Source organism: Herpailurus yagouaroundi, unplaced genomic scaffold (assembly GCF_014898765.1).
Source record: "Herpailurus yagouaroundi ecotype Mexico unplaced genomic scaffold, PumYag 159, whole genome shotgun sequence".
NCBI lineage: Eukaryota > Metazoa > Chordata > Mammalia > Carnivora > Felidae > Herpailurus > Herpailurus yagouaroundi.
This window is the reverse complement of record NW_024412400.1, coordinates 33,864,603-33,881,487: the sequence shown is the minus strand read 5'-3', so window position 1 is coordinate 33,881,487 and position 16,885 is coordinate 33,864,603. Positions and strand designations below refer to the sequence as shown.

At 44.5% G+C, this 16,885-nt stretch overlaps 1 protein-coding gene across 6 annotated transcripts in view; it reads left to right on the top strand.

Moving 5' to 3' along the window:
- Positions 1-16,885, top strand: part of DZIP1L (DAZ interacting zinc finger protein 1 like) — a 42,728-nt gene that overhangs the window by 1,833 nt on the left and 24,010 nt on the right. For 2 of the 6 annotated variants that reach the window (XM_040480274.1, XM_040480272.1), the window contains exons 2-6: positions 1,224-1,489; positions 7,229-7,810; positions 10,187-10,271; positions 14,028-14,149; positions 14,833-14,994. In XM_040480274.1, the coding sequence (XP_040336208.1) occupies positions 7,310-7,810; positions 10,187-10,271; positions 14,028-14,149; positions 14,833-14,994 (870 nt within the window). In that variant the 5' untranslated portion in view covers positions 1,224-1,489; positions 7,229-7,309. The remainder of the gene's footprint in view (positions 1-1,223; positions 1,490-7,228; positions 7,811-10,186; positions 10,272-14,027; positions 14,150-14,832; positions 14,995-16,885) is intronic. The other 4 variants (XM_040480273.1, XM_040480276.1, XM_040480275.1 and 1 more) reach the window with 2 other exon arrangements.

Genomic DNA, 16,885 nt, shown 5'->3' with positions numbered 1-16,885 from the left:
TGCGGGGCTGGAACTCATGAACCTCGAGATCATGACCTGAGCCTAAGTCCGACAGTTAAGTGACTGAGCCACCCATATTTTTGACAAAACTATTGGTGCCGTTTTTTAAAAATGCCTCCTTAGAGGGAAATACAGGCTTCCAGTTATGGAGTAAGTCAACAGAATAAAAAGCAGAGCATAAGGGATACAGTCAGTGATACTGTAGTAGATGGAATGGGACAGGTAGTAGCTACTATGTTTGTATGTAGCTACTATGTATGCTATGTTTGTGAACATAGCATAATGGATAAACTTGTCAAATCACTAGGTTGTACACCTGAAACTAATGTAACATTGTATGTCAACTACACTAAAGAATAAAGATAGAAAACTACCTCCTTAAAGTTCCTGGGAATGGAAGCCAGCTGTAAGGGAGAGAGCGGTTTGCTACTTGTTGGTTCTGGGAGTGGGTGCAGACCCCAGGAAGGGCAAGAGGGAGTGGGAAAGGTACACCTTTCTTTAGAACACAAGAGAATCAGGGAATAAGGCTAAGATCTGTAATGATAGTGTTCCAGAAGAGCTCTTGAGTCACTCTCATCTCCTTTGGGATCCCCAGGGCTCCCTTGTCTTTGGTGTGAGCATAGCTTGTTTGCAAACTGTGTGAGGGTTTCCTTGGCAGCCATAACAGTGAGCACTAATGACATGCCTGGGCTTCCCAGGGCGTGTACTGCTGAAGGTGGCTCAGGAGCCAGGGCACCTTGACTCTAACAGCTGCTCTTGGCTGCGTTCTTGAAGGAGCAGAAGAGACAGTAAGGTGGCAGAGGCAGTGGTATAGTCTAGCTGTCAATTTGTATTAGAATCAGCCATTTGATTGATTTTGTGCAAGTTATCTTTGACAGTTTATAGGTGGGCAGGTTTCAGAAGAACCGTAAAGTCTTCAGGAGTTGTTCCTCCATGGGATGGCTGCCTCGTGAGGTGGTGAGCACCTCATCATGGTGGGTGTGCAAGGCAAGAAAGCTTTCTTTCTTGGCTGTTGGATTGCCCCAGGTAGAAACCATCTCTTCAGTAGTGAAGCAACCTTGGAATGTTAGCATAATAAGCATTCTATGGGGTCCACTAATGCATGGCATTGATCTAGGATTGGAAGTTTCCTGGGACCCCATCAAAACATCTAGAGACGGTTAACATGGCTTCAGATTTCGTAATGACAGCAAGTCATTTCTGCCTTGTGTTTCTATTTCCAGATGTGGGGAAAGCTGTCTGCTGATAACTCAGTCTGGAGAAAGCACTGTGTTCCTGCCTGCGGGGGGTGTGTGGTTTCCAGGTAACCCGCAGCACTCTTATTTGGCTTTGTCTCCTGCTATCCCAATCTGGACACAAGCTGTGGAGTTGAGTCGTGTTCAGCTACGCTCTGTGGAGATACAGAGAAAATTTCGAGTCTCCGGCACTGGTCCTCTTGTGATTTCCTGTAAAATCTTTCCGTTCTCGGAGATTGGACAAGAGATCTCAGGTACTGTCATTTCCATGATGGGAAGTAATCTATGTGCCATCATCATCATCGTCATTGGGAGGTAGTTTGGCATAACTCCAAAGCCTTGGAGTCAGAATCTGATTCGAATTTTGGCTTCAGATTTTAGCAGTTGAGTGAGTTGGGGCAGGTCTCTTAGCTTTTCTGAGCCTCGGTTTCTACATTTGTCAGATGAGGCAGATCAGAGCTACGTACAAGGTTGTATGATGGGTAGAAATAGCAAGGCTGGCACAGTGCCTGGTACACAGAAACTTTGACAGTTCTGTTCAGGTGAATAGCAAGCTGGAGTACAAGTAATATGCTAGGGGTTAGAATACAACAGATATGAATAAGCCCTGGGGGACCTTATAGCCGGGGGAGAAGCGGGGGGAGAAGGGAGACAGGAATGTCCTGGTATGGCCTCTCCTTGGTACACCCACTGCACCCTGTCCTAGCTCCTACCCTGGCACTTACCAGTCTGTAGGGTAATTTTTGTGTATTTTTCTGTCATTCTAGAGAACTCTGGAGCCAGACACCATCATTTACTAGTTGTATGAGTGTGGGAAAGTCGTTTGCCCTCTTGGGTCACCTCTGAGTTTCTTCATTTGTACCCTGGGTTGTAGTGAGAACTAAGTGGGATAGTGCATGGCGAGCCTTATAACTGTGTGGAGCACACACTTCCAGAACTGCTAACTGGTTTCATTAACAACGGAGGGACTGTTGCCTGGGTCGCCATCAATTCTGAATGCCAGTCATGGTGCCTGGCACTTAATAGGGGCTCAGGAGTCATTTGTTGATGACAGATTTGCACAGCCACACCAGTACAGACCGGAGCATGGCCAGGTGCCCAAAGGAGTGTACACCCTGCTCTGGGAGCCCAGGGGAGGGGCAGGGAGTTCTGACTGTGAGCCTGGGAGGGATTTATGGTGGCTGTCAGGTGTGAAGAAAGCCTTGAAGCGTGCGTTCATTCACGGGCAGTGGGAGCAGGAGGATGTGGTGCAGGTCCATCTCTACCAATAGGCAGCATGATAGTGGCTAAGAGGTCAGACTCCGTAACCAGGCTGCATAGGTCTGGATCTTGCCTCTTGCGTCTGGGGCAAACTTCTTTACTTCTTTGTGGTTTGGATAATATTAGTACCCCCTTGAGGGCTTGTCCTGAGGATTACAAGGGTTATTCTTTTTTAAATGCTTGTTTATTTATTTTGAGAGAGAGAGAGAGCGCACATATGCAAGCACAGGTGGGGGAGGGGCAGGGAGAGAGGGAGAGAGAATCCCAAGCAGGCTCTGCGTTGTTAGCACAGAGCCTGTCATGGGGCTCGATCTCACGAACTGTGAAATCATGACCTGAGCCAAAATTAAGAGCCGGATGCTTAGCCAACTGAGCCACCCAGGCACCCCTACATGAGTTATTCTTTATAAAGCACTTAAAAACAGGGCCTATAAATAAATATGCCAGAGATATGAATGTGTGGACAGTAAGTAATATTGTAAGTGGGAGATGCAGCTAGAAAGCTGGTTTGAAAACAGTTCATAAAGGTCTTTGAATATCTTTTTAGGTACTAGAATTTAGAATTAGCCAATGAGGGACACATAAATCCATTCCCATATGGCTGAAGCCCAGTGATGGCTGCCCATTTTAAGATTTTACTTTATTATTATTTTTTATTTTAGAGAGAGAGAGAGCACAAGTGGGGATGGGGGGTGGAGAGACAGAGAGAGAGAGAGAGAGAGAGAGAGAGAGAGAGAATCTCAAGCAGGCTCCATGCTCAGCATAGAGCTTGATGTGGGGCTCAATCTGATGACCTTGGGATCATGGCCTGAGCTGAAATCAAGAGTTGGTTGCTCACCCCACTGAACTGCTGCCCCTTTTAAACAGGGTGTGCACTCCCCACTTTGCCACAATCCCCAACACTTCCTAGTACAGTCGTTCTGAATCAATAAATCTGGGGGTCTGCATTTCTAACAAGTTCCCAGCTGCTGCTGCTGCTGCTAGTAGGGACCCGTTTGAGAACCACTGCCTAATTGTATCTTGGACACTCGAGTAGGGAATCATTTGTCATATTTCCTGCATGTAATGCTACCTTCCTGGCCCTAGGGGAGTTTGGATTTGCAATTTCTGGTATATCAGTATTAGAAGGCTGGATCTAAAGGTCCCAAGAGAGAGATGGGCCAGCGAGAAAGAGATTTGGGAGTGGCTGAGGCTCAGCCTGAAGCAGGCCTTCGGTAGCTGACGCTGTGGGTATGTGTGAGCTCATCTTCTGGGAGAGTGTGCAAGGAGGGATGGGTCGTGAATGAACAACTGAGTATCACGAGGGCATTGCCCACCCACAACTCTTCCCCACGTTAAAGGAAGGGGAAAAAGATAGTAACTGTTCCAGGAAGAGGCTGGAAGAAACATTCGAAAAGGTGGGAGAAGTGAGAGAGTTGCTGGTGGAGCATTCTTGGCCTTAATCTTAGAGAGAGGACTGTGGGCAAACCTCTGAGGCTAAAGCTTAAATAGTTAAATGGTGAGCTCTAGGTGAGCTCCCAGTCTGGGGAAGGATAGGAAGCAGGTGTCCAGTTACCCCACGGCATGCCTGGTAACCTGCTGTTGCTCTGAGGCATAGCTTGTTGTGGCAATTGTCTCTGGGGCTGCAGTGACACAGCGGCAGCTTGGACTGAGCATGGTAAGTATCATGTCTCCTGTCTCCTTTTTTTTTTTTTTTAATTTTAAGTAGTGCAACATGTTAAGTAGAAATGGGCTGATCTTCTTCTCATGGCCATGATGGGGGTGCACGTGGCTGGATAGTTTTGGTTTTGGAGTATATTTGGGGGAGGGGTATCTGAGAAAGGGAAGCATGGGAGTTAAAGTGGAAAAGGTGGGTGAGTGGCAGCCTGTGAGCAGTCTTCAAGGCTGGGCTGAGGGGTTTGGACATTGTACTGTGGCAACATGGGGCCACGCTGAGATCCTGTGTGGAGGGCGGATGTGTAGTTAATATACCTCGGTAACCCCAGTGCTGGGCACCAGGCCTGGCACCACTAGGCATGCTGTGAATGAGGGAGGGTGGTGAGTGAATGAATGAAGGAGTTTGAGGCATAAGGGATCATGATCTGATCAAAGCAAAGTTTTAGGACAAACAGCTTTAAGAATCAGTGTTCAGAGTCCACTTTGGAGCCAGATGCACCTCCAACCGTACTTCAGCTCTGGCCCCCTAACCTGGGACAACACTCGTAACTTCTCCAGACATCAGTTTCCTGTCTGTAAAATGGGAACAGTGATACCTGTTTGTAAATTTGTATGTAGAGGTTGTGTGTGGCACAGAGGCTGGCACTCGATACTCCGGGGCCGGAACATTACTGAGTGCCTTCGCCTTGCACCTCCTCCAGTTCTCAAGGACCCTATGGGGAGGTAGGGCAGGCCATCACGCCTGTCCCTGTCTTTCTCAGGTGAAGGCTCAGGAGGTCAGGGGTCTTTCCTGGAGGCCTTCCCCACCTTGCAAGCCTAGCCCCACCATTCCTTCAAGGCCTTTCTCCTTCGTGAGGTCAGTGACCTCCCTTCTGACTTTCTCTTGTGCTGAAAAGTCTCATCTAGAAAGAACTTGATTAAATAGGGTCACCTGTACTTCTTGTTGCCCTTGTCAGATTCAAAGTTCAAGGGCAGAAATTGTATTTTTTTTTAAGTTTTTTTTTTTTTTAAGGTTTATTTATTTTTGAGGAAGAGAGAGAGAGACAGAATGTGAGCAGGGGAGGGGCAGAGAGAACGGGAGACACAGAATCCGAAGCAGGCTCCGGGCTCTGAGCTGTCAGCACAGAGCCCGATGCGGGGCTTGAACTCACAAATGGTGAGATCCTGACCTGAGCCGAAGTCGGACGCCCAACCAACTGAGCCACCCAGGCGCCCCAGAAATTGTATTTTTTAAATAAAAATTATAAAAGTAATAGATGATGATAGTAAAGAACTTTGAATAGTATGGAAAGGTGGAAAGTGGAAAATCAGTCTTCAGCTTCCATTCCCACTCCCAGAGGCAACCATTGCTCACAGATTGTTTATTTTTACAGAAATACCATAGTCTATGCTTACAAAATGTTGGAGATAATGAATCATATATAGGAATTATAAATTAGTATATTTTATTTAATTATTATTATATATGAGTAACAACTTTGAATCATTCATATATGTGTATGTACATGCATATATATTATTTATGTACCATTACCATTATTGGTATGTATAAGGCTTCCCTGTCTATCCATTTCCTATTGATGCATTTTCCATCTATTTATTTATTTATCCCTGTTTCACACCCCATTTCCTTCCTCCTTTATAGGCAACCATTCTAATGTGGGATATATCTACACATCTGTATAGAATATACAGGTATAGATATATCGAATAGATATAGGTAGATACAGATGTGAGATATACATATATTTATTTTTGCATATTATTATTAGATATGATTATATTAATTATCATTCAAGCAGATAGGGATATATCTCTGTGTGTGTATATACATACACACTCATTCTGTATCAGTGCATGAATAGTAGCCTTATTCTTTTTTTTTAAATGTTTATTTATTTATTTTGAGAGGGAGAATGCGCATGTGAGCAGGGGAGGGGCAGAAAGAGAGGGAGGCAGAATTCCAAACAGGCTCTGCACTGTCAGTGCAGAGCCCAACATGGGCCTCGATTTTACGAGCTGTGAGATCACAATCTGAGCCGACATCAAGAGTCCGATGCTTAACTGACTGAGCCACCCAATAGTTGCCTTATTCTTATCAATACCTGCATAGTATTTCATTGTATAGAGATACCATTTGTATCCCCTCTTGTACTTTGTGCTTCACTTTCTTATATTTTTTCTTGTACTTTGCTGTTACAAACAACACAACAATGACGGTTTTTGCACAGGCACCATTGCACACTTGTATAAGTTTATCTTATACAAGTATAATTCTTAGTAGTGGAATTTTCCTTTTAAAACCCTATTGCTACTGTCAGTTTACTCCTTAAAGAGAGAGAACAGTTTCTGTGACTACCTAGAGAGTACAGAGGAGAATCTGAGTCTTTTGACGACAAATTGGGCCTCTTTTCTCAACCAGTAGGTTTGAAAAAAAGACCATGGTGGATTGAGCACAGTCTGTGTGCAGAGACATGGCTGCCACATCAAGCGTCCCCATCATTCTGCTCATATCCCACCAGAGAGCATAGTTGTAGGGTCACCCTTTGCAGCTGGGGCCACTGGGAGACGTAGCCCACTCCTGTTCCGCTACAATCTTGCAGTTACAGGAGGGAGGATGGGATGTGGGGGAAGTTAGGCGGCTCTGTCGCCCACGGCAAGTTATTGGACTTTATCCTGAAATCACTTTGGGTTGCAGAAGGACCACTTAGACATTTGATGGCTCCCTTTGACGAAGACCTCCGGCAGGCACTCTTGCAGTGGACTTGGGTATGGGGCACGGTGGAGGGGGCACTCCATGCCTCATTCCTAACCACAAACCTGCAAAGTAGGCCCCCGGCTCCCCAGTGGACACAGAAGGCTTCAGGATGTGAACCTGCGATCTGAATCCACATCTGTGTGATTATAAGGCCCACACCCTGGCCTTACACCTCTCTCGCCATGCCCGAGCATGCAGGCGTACTACAGCTGTTGCACATGTCCCTCACCTCACCCCACTTAGGCTCTTGCTGGCCACGTGTGTAGCACGCGCGGCCACATGCATCTTGCCTAACTTGGACTCTTTTCTCATTTTCCAGGCCCTCTCTCAGCTCCTCTGCCTGCTGCCGTGGCCTTGGTGGCACCCTCCCTCAGTGGTCAGCCCGGGGCTTCCTCAGCCCATGCAGTCCCCTGCTACCACTGCTGAGGGTCTCAGTGGCCCTCCCTTTGGGGCCTACCCACTCCCTACCTTCAAGTTCCAGCCTCGCTCTGAGAGTGTGGACTGGAGGCGCATCAGCGCCCTGGATGTGGACCGCGTGGCACGGGAGCTGGATGTGGCCACCCTGCAGGAGAACATCACGGGTGTCACCTTCTGCAATTTGGACCGGGAGGCGTGCAGCCGCTGCGGGCAGCCCGTGGACCCAGTGCTGCTCAAGGTGCTGCGCTTGGCTCAGCTCACCATTGAGTACCTGCTGCACTGCCAGGATTGCCTGAGCGCCGGCGTTGCCCAGCTCGAGGCCCGGCTGCAGGCCAGCCTGGGGCAGCAGCAGCGAGGCCAGCAGGAGCTGGGTCGCCAGGCCGACGAGCTCAAGGGCGTGCGGGAGGAGAGCCGCCGGCGTCGCAAGATGATCGGCACCTTGCAGCAGCTGCTCCTGCAGACGGGGGTCCATGGCTACCACACGGTGAGGAGTCTTTGCAGGGTGGGAGATAGGAGGTCGCCAGGCCACTTGGGCAGTACCGCCGCCCTGGGCCCCGGGGCTGCTGGGGGCCGTGCTTACTGAGGTTAGAAGCAGATGTTAGAGATGTCTCATCAAGTTCTACACAGTGTGTGTGTGTGTGTGTGTGTGTGTGTGTGTGTGTGTAGATTGCATATGTGTGGCAGGTGTGTATATGAAGGATGTGTGTGCATATGTGTGCTTGTGGAGAGGGTGCATGTGCAGGATGTGCATGTGTGAATGTATATGGAGGATGTGTGAGTGAATATGTATGTCTTAACGTGTGAATGTTTGGAGCATACATCTGTGCATGAATATGTATGTGTATGTATATAGAGTATGTGGTGTGTAACGTGCTTGTGTGTGAAAATGTGTATATAAAGATGTGTTTATGGTGTGTGTGAATGAATGAAAGATGTATATGTGTGTAAAGGTGTATGTATTTATGGAGGGCAGGAGCGTATGTTTGAAGGGTTTGTGTGTGCATGTAGCAGTGTGATATGAAAAGGTGTGTGTAAGAGGTGTGTGTGTGTGTGTGTGTGTGTGTGTGTGTATGTGTGTGTGTGTAGAATTGGTGTGTAGCAAGGGACTGGTATTGCCAGGCCCATTCCGACATGTTCAGCCAAGTGACAGTTCATTATCCAGAGTGGCATTTGAACATTTGCAGCTGAATGGAAAGTGTGGACTGGGGACAGTTGCAGTTTGGTGAATTGTCGTGGTGGCCAGGCCCTGTGCCGAGTTCTGAGGGTGCAGGCACAAGTCATGTTCATTCAGGTTTTCAAGAAACTCATAGTTTAGGGGTGGGTGGTGGGACGGAAGGAATATATGGTACAATATTAATTGATTGAATAGTAATTGATATAACTGATATAATGTCAATTATGATAAAGAGGGTCAGAATCTTTTAGTAGTAAGTGACAAAACAGCAGTCTAACTTGGCTTAGGCCAATAAGGAATTTATTGCTTAATTTAACTGAAAAATCCAGAGCCATAGTGGGATGGCTTGTCCTTGGAATCAGACAGTGGCACTAGAATTTAGTTTGCGGCTCTTGGTGACTCTTCCTCAGTGTGGGTTCCGTTCTTAGAAAGCTGCTGTCTGTGTGGTAGCAAGTTGGGCCACTGCAATGCTAGCATCTGATTTTCCCAGATTCAAGGCTGGCATGATAGAGGGCCTACTTTGGGCCCAGAAACCTGGCTAGTATTTCACTGTCTCCTGTATTTGGCTGTGTTTGGGTCTCCTACCCATCTCAGTTGGTGAGCTCAGGGTTGGGAATTCAGGGCTGTAACTGGCTTTGGTCTAAGTCGCATGTCCCACCATGGAGCTGGGGATTGACCAAAGTCCATGGCTGGAGAGTAAAGGACAGGGTAATTTCCCAGAAGAAAACGGGGGTTCTGTTGTCAGAGGAAGAAGGAGTGGCTACTGTCCTATCATGACTCTTTGACGACACCTTCTAGAAGTTGCATCTGTCACTTCTGCTTACATGTCATTGGCCAGAATGTAGTCACATGGCCATACCTGGTTGCAAGGGAGGCTGGAACTTATAGTGTTTATTCTCATTAACTTCATGACCAGCTAAAAATCAGGGTTTCTAAAACTAAGAAAAAAGGGGCAATAGGTATCAGGGGACAGCTGACAGTTTCTGTCACATTTGTGTAAAGATAGACCCTCTTAGTCTGATTGAGTAGGATTGGCCGCCTGCAAAGTTGTGTTGGAAAAATTTTGAAGTTTTACAGTGAAAAGATGATGTGAAAGATTGGCAGGGTCTGAAATGCTTGAGGAGAGTGAAGCAGAATTAGAGATACTATTATTTGCTGTCCTTTGCTCTGGTGGTTCTCAGCCCTGGGGTGGGACCTGGATATTGTTTTTGTTTTTTCTTAACTTTTTACTGTGAAAAAATGTAAACATGTACAAAAGAGGGAGTATGGTAATGAGCCTTTATTTGTGCACTACCCAGCCCACTCATTATCAACCCTGGCCAATGCTTTTTTGTATGTTCCCCTACCCACTTCCCCCAGTCCTGCATTACATTCGGCTGTATTAGGGCATATGGTGTTATCTCTAACTATCTCAGTATGGATCTCTAAAAGGTGATGGCTCCCACTTTTAAACATAGACATAAGACCGTCATCACGCCTTTGAAAAACCAACAAAAACTCCTCAGTATCATCAAATACCTAGTCAGCACTCACAGCTCCCCAGGGTACTGGTCATGTTCAAATCGAATCCTTCATTTCTGAAGCAGCCCACGGGTCCCAAAGAGATGGGAATTTTGATCTCGGGAGAGCCCCAGGCTGAGCTAGGTGATCTGATACCACACTTCCCACTCTTTGCCTTCCGTGCAGTGCCACCTGTGTGACAAGACATTCATGAACGCCACCTTTCTCCGGGGCCATATCCAGCGCAGGCATGCGGGCGTGGCAGAAGGTGGTGAGTCCAGGTGGCCCTCCTGGGACCATGGAAGGGCCTGGGCTGGTCTTCAGTGGGTGTGGGGCACATACACCACCACAGCTGCCCTCAGGCCTCATCATCCAGTAGAGGAGGAGGTGATCCCATCGTCCACACTGGGGAGATCCGTCCCACATGGGCCTGGGAGGGTTTCTGACAATGTGTGTAGAGAAAAAGGGAGTCAGACGGTGGGTTCCAGTGTTAGCTTTATCCCTTTCTACCATGTGACCACGGTCATTGCCCCTCCCTCTGAGTCTCAGTGGCCTTTGCTGTGAATTGGGCAGTCAAATGGGGTGACTTGGAAGCGTCCTTACCTCCCAACCTTCTGTGAATCTGCTCTTCTCTGATGCTAACTGTGAATGAGCTTAAAAGGGGTTAATAAGCAGTTAGACTGGTTCTTTAACTCTGTATGTACATGAGCTTATTATGACTTAATCACTTTAATTTTATCATTTCAAATTCCAAAAGGAGTAGCAAGGCTGTATGTTTCTCCATAGAGAGATTTGCATACTTTATATCCATTTTTAATGGATGTTAATATGTTAATATGTGACATAACAAATAGCTGCTAACAAATAAAATAAATACAGATATGAAAATATAAATCATACAATATAAATCTAAAAATTCCATTAAGTAAAACCTTTTTCTTATTTTTCTTCATTTTAATTTCCTCTCCAAAAAGCAGACTTAGAGTTTTTATTTTATTTTTTTAACATTTATTTATTTTTTGAGAGACAGAGAGTGAGTGGGGGAGGGGCAGAAAGAGAGGGAGACACAGAATCCGAGCAGGCTCCAGCCTCTGAGCTGTCAGCACAGAGCCCGACACGGGGCTTGAACTCACAAACCATGAGATCATGACCTGTGCCGAAGTCGGACGCTTAACCAACTGAGCCGCCCAGGCGCCCCATAGAGTTTTAAAACAGTACCATTTATCTAGTTGTGATGCATTTATTAGATATCTAATTATTTTTGATTCTACTTTGGAGGCTGCTAAAGGAAAACAGATTTTCTACTTCTTAAATGAATTTTTCTGATGAAAAGATAGGTCTTTGAAGAGATATCTGTATACTGAGGTACATGGCAGCATTATTCACAGTAGCTAAGATGTGGAAGCACCTAACTGTCCACAGACAGATGAATAGAGAAGGAAAATGTGGTCTATGCAAGCAAGGGAATATTATTCAGCCTTGAGAGGAAAGGAAATTCTGTAACATGTTACAACAGGAATGAACCTTGAGGATATTATGCTAAGTGAAGTAAGTCAGCCACAAAAGGACAAATACTGTATGATTCTACTTATGTGATATCTAGAGTAGTCAAATTTGTACAAACAGACAGTAGAATTGTGGTTGCCAGGAGCTGGGGGGAGGGGGACCATGGCAAGTTATTTAAAGCATACAGATTTTTTGTTTTACAAGAAGAAAAGAGTTATGGAAGTGGATGGTCGTGATGGTTACACAACATTATGAATGTACTAATACCTCTGAGCTGTACCTTTAAAAAGGGTTAAGATGTGGGGCTCCTGGGTGGCTCAGTTGTTGAGTTTCCAACTCTTGATTTCAGCTCAGGTCGTGATCCCAGGGTCATGATCCCAGGGCCATGTGCTGAGCATGGAGCCTGCTTGAGATTCTGTCTCTCTGTCCTTCTGCCTCTCTCCCCTGCTCATGCACGTTCTCTCTCTCTCTCTCTCTCTCTAAATAAATTTTAAAAAATGGCTAAGATGCTACATTTTATGTTATGTGTATTTTACCACAATAAAAAAATTGGAAAAAATGCCTTTGACCTGGAAAATTTAAATACAGAAAAGTAGAAAAAATAAAAACCATCGACAATATCACCTACTTAATATTTTGGTGTGTTTTCTGTTATTATTTTCCTGTGTACTTATGTAATCATACAGTATGTGGTTGTGACTATTGCTTTTAAAAAAAAATTTTTTTTAACGTTTATTTATTTTTGAGAAGAGAGAGAGCATGAGCGGGGGAGGAGAGAGAAAGAGAGAGACACAGAATCTGAAACAGGCTCCAGGCTCTGAGCTGTCAGCACAGAGCCTGACTCGGGGCTCAAACTCACAGACCACAAGATCATGACCTGAGATGAAGTCAGATGCTTAACCGACTGAGCCACCCCGGCTCCCCTATTGCTTATTTTTAATTAAAAATATATCACATTTTGCAGTGTCATTCAGGCATCTTGGAAAACATGATTTTTAATGGCTGAATAATATCCCATCATGCAGCTATCATAATTTATTTCACAATTAAATTATTACATATTTTATAGGGGTTACTCATAAATTTCCTTGTTATAAATCACTTGATCAACATTCTTATATGCAAGTCTTTGGGCATATTCCTTATTATTTTCTTAAGGTTAAGCGCTGAAGGAGAGGGAAAATATGTTCTTAAGGCAACTTTTGCTAAATTAATACTCATGACCTTTTTATTCTCAGGCAGATATGGCTCTTCAGATATCTCCACTCTCCTATTTCATATCATCCTAAATCATTTTGTTAACCGAAATTAATTTCTACTGTGTCTAAAATTGCTTCTTTCCAAAAAGTACAGTCTGAGAAAGACCATCTCTCTTTTCAAAGAAAGACTTAGAGTTTTAGTAACAGTACCATCTATCTAATAGTCACTAAAGGTACTTTGAAAAGTAACAAATGTGGGTGCCTGGGTGCCTCAGTCCCTTAGGCATCTGACTTCAGCTCAGGTCATGATCTCATGGTTGGGAGCTCAAGCCCACATCCTGTGAACACGACCCCTGCTTCTCTGTCTCCCTCTCTCTCTCTCTCTCTTTTTCCCCATCCTTGCTCACTTGTGCCCTCTCTCTGTCAAAAAAAAATAAATAAATTATAACAATTGTGCAAGTACAATTGTCTTTTTCATTGGTTTATCTGTATGTGGTTTAGTTAGAATGTTCTTTTATAATTCATTCTTTTTAAAAAAATTTTTTTTAATGTTTATTTCTGAGACAGAGAGAGACAGAGCATGAGTGGGGGAGGGGCAAAGAGAGAGGGGGACACAGAATCCGAAGCAGGCTCCACAGACCGCAAGATCATGACTTGAGCCAAAGCCGGACGCTCAACTGACTGAGCCACCCAGGTGCCCCAATAATTCATTCTTTTATTGTTTAATCTTAGAAAGTTTGAAGTATATACTTAAAAAACTTTCGCTGAAAGTTTCCTTCATAATGCATGCTGTTTTTTTTTTCACTTGAAACTTACTACTATACGTATTTCTGAAAAAAAGGGAACTTAAAACTACAATTATTTTCACTACTTTAAACTCCTCTCTGATGGCTGTGAGGATGCATAGATATGTTCTTTGTATTGATAATCACCGTGTACATGCTATTTGGTATTCTGCTTCTGTTACTCTCTCAATTTTGCTTTTACATTTGCATGTGTTAGTACTGTCAAAATAGTTATTTTAAATGACAATAACAGTTCACATTTATTGAGCGGTCATGCCAAGCACTATGCTAAGCACTTTGCACTGTCACATTTCATCCTCATGACAACCCTCTGAGTTAGGTGCTGTTACTATCTCCTCTTTCCAATTTGGGGAAACTGAGGGTCAGGGAGGTTATGTCATTTGCCTGTGGTCAGTATCCAATGGGAGTGGCAAACTGGTCTCAGACTGAGGTGTGACTGATTGCATAGGCGACGAACTACACTCCACTAACTTTTTGACTTAACCTGGTCACCCTATCTTTGCATGGAGCCCACAGGGAAGCAGAAGCAGCAGGAACAGCCAGTGGAGGAGATACTGGAGGAGCTTCGGGCCAAACTAAAATGGACCCAAGGGGAGCTGGAAGCCCAGAGGGAGGCCGAGAGGCACCGGCAGCTCCAGGTGGGCACCGAGTGGAAACACCAGGGAGACTTGCTCGAGTCTCATGCAGGAGACCCATGATGCACGGGTGTCTCACAGGACCAGAAGTCTCGCTGATTTCCTGGAGCTGGGAGTCAGAGCTAGGATGGCATCTTCTTGGTTGTGGCAAATGATCTTAGGTTATCTGCAAAGGAAAATCCAGTTGTTTTCCCAGATCTGTATGGCCAAAAGTAGGAGAGAGAATTGCTGTTTTCTGCCCTATTCAGCATCCTCTGAAGGCATTTGAACCTGAATGTTAACTTCTTACACTACAATGCTACTTGGCTTTTTGAAAGCCAAGACTGGATAAACTCCAAAGTCCAGTCTCGAGGACTTACTTAGTAGATAATTGTAGAATGAAAATATGTAATCTTGTCTTACTCATTCCTTCATTTCTTTATTCTTCATTCATTTCTTCAGCATCCATTTATTGAGCACCAACTATGCCAGGAACATAAAGAGAGAGAAAAAGATCTCTATTGTCAAGGGACTTTACAGTTCAGAGAAGACTTGTCTCACTCCATGTCCAAACAATAGGAACAGTAGGACGAATCTTCTTTGGTCTCTAGAGTGACTTGCACAGACAAGGGGCCCTAGCAGTTTCTCAGTAAATATTTGCCATGATGTAGAATTAGTGATTCTATTGTTCCTGTTTTTCTTTCCAGGAAGCAGAGATTGCTCGTCAGAAGGAGATAGAAGCTAAGAAAGAATTTGATGAATGGAAAGAAAAAGAGTGGGCCACGCTATATGAGGAAATAGACAAGCTAAAAAAATTATTTTGGGATGAATTTAAAAGTGTTGCCAACCATAACTCAACTCTAGAAGAGGTACCCAACACAAAGTCTTTCAGTGTTCTTTTGCCGAAAATATGTTAATTTGTTCTCAAAATTCATTTCTTCGTTTGTACTCGTTTTATTTCATCTGCCATTGGGAGCTAATATACTGTGAGGCTGGATATCAGAGGCCAGTGCCAGGGATTGAATCCCTGCTCTATCACATATTGGCTGTGTGACCTTAGGCGAGTTACTTAACTTTCTTGTGCCTCGGTTTCTCTTCTGTACGACAGGTTGCTGAGATGGTTAAATTAACACGTAGACAGCACTTAACATTGTCTGGTATATAGTAGAGACTCCCTAGACATTATCTTTATTTTTGCAAAGGGCTTTCTTTTGTCACTGGATGAGCTATGAGGCAAAGTTTGAATGAATGCATTTTTCTCTTAACGGGTATTTGCTGAGCACTGGCTATGTGCTAGGCACCCTGTTGGGGTCTGTGGAGATCATGCATAATAGTAAGATTTACTGAGTGTATTAACTGGTTTCTAGCCCCTGTGCAGAACACTTTATATACATTAACTTTTAATTCTCACAACAACAAAACAACCATAACATTTTCAAAGTAGGCACATGATTAGTTTATAATTTCTTTTCTATTTTCTTTTAATGTTTATTTCTTTTTGAGAGACAGAGACAGAGTGCGAGTGGTGGAGGGGCAGGGAGAGAGGGAGACGCAGAATCCGAAGCAGGCTCCAGGCTCTGAGCTGTCCGCACAGAGCCCGACGTGGGGCTCGAACCCACGAAGCGTGAGATCATGATCTGAGCCAAAGTTGGATATCAACCGACTGAACCACCCGGGTGCCCCTGGTTTATAATTTATTTTTAAAAGTTTTTTTTTTTTTTTAAAACAACACTATTATCATTCCTCCTTTACAGGTGAAGACACTGGGGTTCACATAACGTGCTCAAGGTCACACAGCTACTAAGAGGTAGACCTGGGATTTGAACTTAACTTTTTAAACTTGTAAGCCTCTGCTCTTCTAATGGATATACTGTTAAGTTCATTCAGGAAAACATTATTAAAGATTATCCCTAGACTGTATCTTCCTATATAAACCCGTATTACTAAAACCATATCAGGGAAAAAATTTTGAGGAGAAATATTTTCAGAACGTATCGAGCTCTTATTGGTCCTTCTAACATCAAGGAGAATCATTTCTTGTTTTTGAAAATTAACTGTCTGCATTTCTCACAGTCATTCCATGTTTTGCTAAAGGAATACCTTGACAACTTTTCCAGAATGGGCTTGTCATAGGATATGCTTGGAGTCTTGGGTGGTCCATCATCTCAATCTGAGATGGGAAGCCAAGGATAGGGATGGCTGTGGGGTTGAGATGAGAGCTGTGTGTGTGTGTGTGTCTGTAGTGACTTAAGCCCTCCCTGCAGTGTGGTCAGGAAAGATTTGTGGGAGATAAGATGCTCCCCCACCATATGGACCTCATGGTCCTACCCCCCCAGCTCCACACCCATCTTCCCTGAGCTGGCGTGCGCCCTGCTGACTCTCATCCCCTGACACGGCACTAGCTGACTGGATGTTTGATAGATAGGTATTGATTTGAATTTGGAGTTACTGTTCAGAAACCACCCCATCAAAGGTCAGAGGGTTACTTTTGGCTAGGAAATTCTAAGTTTTGGTGAGTGAGAACATAATTACCATCCATGGTTTCTTTTTAACTTGGATCACCTTTCCCTAAACTGGAACATCATTTTTCTGTTTTTTTATTTTTGATTTGTCTTTTCTCTGTAGGATTGCATATGCTGTGTTTTTGTGTTTGTGTGTCTCTCCCTGTCCCCTCTCATGTGACATTTCATTATTTTACTTTTATTATGGGAACCAAACTGGAGACCCAAATTCTCAGTGTATTTGGATAATTACTTTGTT